This window comes from Muscardinus avellanarius (genome assembly GCF_963383645.1).
Source record: "Muscardinus avellanarius genome assembly, chromosome: 10".
Lineage (NCBI taxonomy): Eukaryota > Metazoa > Chordata > Mammalia > Rodentia > Gliridae > Muscardinus > Muscardinus avellanarius.
In genome coordinates, this window is record NC_137796.1 from 48,345,283 (window position 1) to 48,350,193 (window position 4,911).

At 56.9% G+C, this 4,911-nt stretch overlaps 1 protein-coding gene across 1 annotated transcript; it reads left to right on the top strand.

Moving 5' to 3' along the window:
- Positions 1 to 1,406: 1,406 nt before the first annotated feature.
- Positions 1,407 to 3,667, top strand: ZBTB32 (zinc finger and BTB domain containing 32; the record flags this gene model as incomplete). Its single annotated transcript, XM_080703564.1, has 5 exons — positions 1,407 to 2,493; positions 2,725 to 2,798; positions 2,883 to 2,951; positions 3,075 to 3,239; positions 3,408 to 3,667. The coding sequence occupies exons 1-5, from the start codon at positions 1,604 to 1,606 to the stop codon at positions 3,665 to 3,667; spliced, it is 1,458 nt and encodes a 485-aa protein (XP_080559690.1). The 5' UTR covers positions 1,407 to 1,603.
- Positions 3,668 to 4,911: the final 1,244 nt, after the last annotated feature.

Consider the following 4,911-nt stretch of genomic DNA (forward strand, 5'->3'; position numbering starts at 1 on the left):
TAGGCCAGGGGCGGGGCTAGCTGGGGGTGCCCAGGAGCCCCAACAGCGGCTTAGAGCATGCGGTGCCAGAAGGCAGCTACAACCGGTGAGTGTTTCTCCTCAGTTCAAGCTTTCATTATAACTCTGTCTACTCCCTGCCAACCTGAGCCTTTCAGGTAGTAACCTCTCCTACTAGGGTCTTTACTCACAAAAAAACCTGCACTGAGAGACTGCCTTCTGAGTACTAAGTCACTTATGCTCTGTTTCTCTTTCTTTCTCTCTCTCTCTCTCTCTCTCTCTCTCTCTCTCTCTCTCTCTCTCTCTCTCTCTTTTGGTGGTACTGGGGTTCCTGGAAGCCCTTCTACCTCCAGGCTACACTCCCAGACCTCCAGACCTATTTTTTTTAAATCTATTTTTGGAAACAGGGTCTCTTAAGCTAGCGTGGCTGGCTTCTAACCTGCGCCATCCTCCTGTCTCCGCCTCCCAAGCGCGGGGATTACAAGCGTGCGCCACCATGCCCGGCGTTCTGTTTCTCTTTATATCTGGGTTCCTATTTCTTTTCTTAAAAGCCAATGTGGTTTTGATGTGTAATAAACTGATTCGTTGGGTTCTTTCTGTTCTTCACTTTCTGGATTATGAAGAACAAAATTAAACCATCTCCTTATCCTAATCTTATTTTTTTGTATGTATCTGGTACTGAGGATGGAACTTGGGGGTATTTTACCTCCAAACTACACCCCCAGCCAATTTTTTTTTTGTGTGTGTGGTACTGGGGATGGAACCCAGGGGCATTCTACCTCCGAGCTACATCCCCAGCCCCATTTTTTTTTTTTTTTATTCTTTATTTGGAAACAGGGTCTCACTGAGTTGCAAAAGACCTCACTAAGTAGCTGAGGCTGTCTGTGAACCGCGATCCTCCTGTCTCAGGCTCCCAAATGCTGGGATTATAAACATGTGCCATCAAGCCCGGCTTTTTATTCTTTATTTTATTTATTAATTTTTGTGGTACTGAGGATGGAACCCAGGGGCCTTCTACCTTCATGCTACACCTTCAGACTTATTTTATATTTTATTGGAAACAGACTCTCACTAAGTTGCTGAGAGCCTCACTAAGCTGCTTCGAATCTGCAATCCTCCTGTCTCAGCCTCCCAAATACTGGGATTATAAGTGTGCGCTACCACGCCTGGCTCTTGACTGGGTTTTGTGGTGCTCCCCTTGTCCAGAATGAGGAAAGTTCACCCTGTTCAGAGGTCTTTCTCTGCAGAAGGGCTTGGAGAGGCAGAAGTATCCATGACTGCTGTACTCTAAGCCAGAGATTGACACCTATACTAGTCTTAAACCGATTGTCTGGCTTTTGCTTCTTAAATTATAAATTTGATCTAACTTCCATTCTCCCACCACCATATCCCCACCACTGGCTCCTGTTATGACTCTGGATAAGTTCAGGTCCTCTCTTGGGTTAGGTTGTTTGGTTCATTCAGGACAGAGACCTTTGATCTAGGACCAGCAACTCAACTCTTTCTCCCCTCAACTCCACAGGCATGAGTATGCTGTTCCTCCCTACCCTTTCTGCCAAGGACCCCACATTGTGGCCTTTCCCTCAGAACCCCTGAGCAAGGCACAATGCCCCTGCCCCCCACAAGACTGCTCAGCCCCTATGCCTCTGATCGGTTAGTACAGCTAGCAGCCAGACTCCGGCCAGCACTATGTGATACCATGATCACTGTAGGGGGTCAGGAGTTCCCTGCCCACAGTCTGGTGTTAGCAGGTGTGAGCCAGCAGCTGGGCTGCAGGGGCCGGTGGGCTCTAATAGAAGGCATCGGTCCTTCCACCTTTACTCAGATTCTGAGTTTTATTTATGGGGAGAATATAGAGCTGCAACCTGGGGAACTGAGGCCCCTTGAAGAGGCAGCCAGGGTCTTAGGGGTGCAGGCCCTGGAAGAGGCATGCCAGAGGGCTCGAAGGGACATGGCTGAAGAAGAGCTGGATCTGGGTCTAAAGGGACATCAGGAGGAGCCAGAGAAACTCACAAGGGATTCTGAGAGAGGACTAGGGGGCCTTGGAGAGCAGAAACCAGAAAAGTGTTTTAGAATGGATGGAAAAGAACTGGAGACATTTCAGAAGCACAAACCACCAAAAGAGTGCCCTGAAATGATGTGGGCAACACCAGATGGTCAGGGGAAGATGAGATCAAAGGAGGAGAAACCCAGCCAAGCCCCTGTTGGTCCTCAGGGAATAGGAGAAGAGGGAAGGCAAGGAGTGGTCATGCAGGCAACAAAGACCACAGGGAGCTCTAAGGAAGCTCTGCGGGAGTCCCCTGGTCCCTTTCCTCCACTAGGTTCCCTCCAAACCAGTGTCATCCCCAGGCCCTGGTGGGCTGAGGCCTCTTGGTTGGGGGAGGACCAGCCTGCCCTGTGGAGCATCTTGCTGTGGCCGCCCAGATATGGCACTCCCTCCTCCCATAGCAGCTCCATCACTGGAGCCTGGCAGGAGGTCTGGCCTCGCAACCAGAGGTGAGTGAAGGATGTGGTGGAAGTCCTCCAGGCCGGGAGGGAATGGCCCAGCCACATCTCTTCTCTTTTCTGTATGTTTCCTTACCTGGGAATGAGCTAAGAAGTTCTCTGTCAAGGGGAAGCCAAGACCCAGCCTCTGAGGGTTCAGGACAACCCATCTCAGGAAGGGGCCAGAATGGGCCAGGCTTCCAGGTATGCCATGACTGTAATTCTTCCCCTTCCCACTCCCAGGATTCCTCTCACCCTGAACCATCCCAAAGGGTTCTGGAGTCAAAACCAGTTGGACTCCTCCAGCCCCGCCCCAGGTAAGCCCCTCACTGTCTGTCTCCTGGAGCTGGGCTCCAGGCATCCAGCCTGAGCAGGGCCTTGTCTCACTCTGCTCCCTCCAGGTTTCCTCCCCCAGGGCCCTGCACGGCTCAGCCCTGGGGAGATGGAAGAGTCTGGGCAGGGACAGACAGGTGAGTAGGGCGAGGGTGTGTTAGTCTTAGCGCCACTGGTCCAGTGGATTTCTTGCCTGTGTTCCAGTGATTAGATTATGGGATTCCTTGCTCTGCCCTGCTTTGACTTCTCCATCCACACAGGAACATTGGCAACCTGTGTGGGTCAGGGAGGCACAGCAGGCCGCCCATCTCACCAACACCCTCCCCCACCTCCTCCTGCTCGGTCTCGACCCTATTCATGCTCTGTCTGTGGAAAGAGGTTTTCACTCAAGCATCAGAGGGAGACGCACTACCGAGTCCACACAGGTATGGGCTCCCCGCCCGTTGTGAATTTTGCTGCTTTCTTCCCAACTGCTCCTGAGTCTCCTCTCCGGCTCCGAGGCAACTCCCTCGCCCTGTTGCCCGAAGTACCCTTTGCTTGGCCATCCTTCTTCCTCTCATTCCTTCATTTGCTTCTCTCTCCCGCCACCTTAGGAGAGAAGCCCTTCTCCTGTAGCCTCTGTCCTCAGCGTTCCAGGGACTTCTCTGCCATGACCAAGCACCTGCGGACGCACGGGGCAGCTCCCTATCGCTGCCCTCTGTGTGGGTCCGGCTGCCCTAGCCTGGCCTCCATGCAGGCGCACATGCGCGGCCACTCACCCAGCCAGCTCCCGCCCGGATGGACCATACGCTCCACCTTCCTCTACTCCTCCTCGAGAACCTCTCCCAGTAGTTCCACCTCGTCCACCTCCTGACAGACAGGGTGTTGGTAGCTTCTTTGGCCTAAGCCAAGAGCCAAGTTAAAAAAACGAAAGGCCTAGCAAATCCGGCTGCAGAAGCACCACAAGGCAGGCTCTCTCCCGGACGACTGCTAGAATCGTGAGTCACCGAGATCCTGTAGGGTGAGGGCACTGAAGTTGGAACGAGTGAGGATTAAACTGGAAGGGAAGTGTCGACTGCTTCACCAAAATAAAGAATTTCCAGTGCTCTGATCATGACGAGAAAGCCAAGCCTAGATTCGGTCCGTGCTGGGGCCCCCCAGCCTTGCCCTTGTCCTGTAGCAGCCCCTGGTGGCCGTGCGTCCGCTAGCCAGCGGCACGAACACATCCTTTATCTCCCGGGGCGCGGGGCCTTCCTCGGAGGCCGTGGGACGCGAGGGTTCGGTGTTCCGGCAAACTTCACACAAGCCCTGGGGGTAGATGGCTGTGAGACCCCCAAGGCACTAGCTCCACCCACAGCGCATGGAGTCTGATCTGGACGCGCCCGGCCTAGGACTGTGGAGGAGCGCATGTTCCGAACCTGCTTTCCACCACCCGCTTCGTCTGCGGGTGGCAGGGCCGCATCTTGCTCCGCGCGGGGGACTCTCACTGAACCTTTGCGGCCGCCCCTTCCCCGGCCCACGCCTCCTGCAGAGGCTCACTGCAATTCCCAGCGTCGGTGCGGTTCCCAGGGTCCGAAGCCCGCGGCTCCCTGGGAGTGGTAGTCCATTCTACCGCTGGCTCCGACCAGAACAATGGGAGGAGCCTGGGTGCGAGGGCCACACCTCCCGGGGACCAGGAACAGGCTTTCTGGGACCTGGTCCGGAACCCCGTGGTCCCGCTCGTGCGCGCGAGCTCCTCGCGGGAGGAGCGGGGCGTCTGGACTACACTTCCCGGCGGCCTCTGCGCTCCGCCCCTCTGCGGCCCCGCGACGCCGGGTCCGGGCTCTTCAGGCGCGGCCTGAGGTGGCGGCGCCCGGCGGACTCCCGCTCCCGTGGTGCCCCGCGCGGCTGCCCCGCCCCCGCCCCGCCCCCAGCTCGGCTCGGCTCGGCTCGGCTCGGCTCGGCCCGGCTCGGCCCGGCCCGGCCCGGCTCGGCTCCCACCAACCCCACGGCGGCGCCGGCTGGAGTCGTGCGCCGCGGCCGCCGGCTTCGCCCCTCCTCCCGCCCGCCCCGCCCCTCCCCCCGGCCTGCGCACGGGCCGCCCCTCCCCCGCCTCCCGGCCCCTCTCACGGTGCCAAG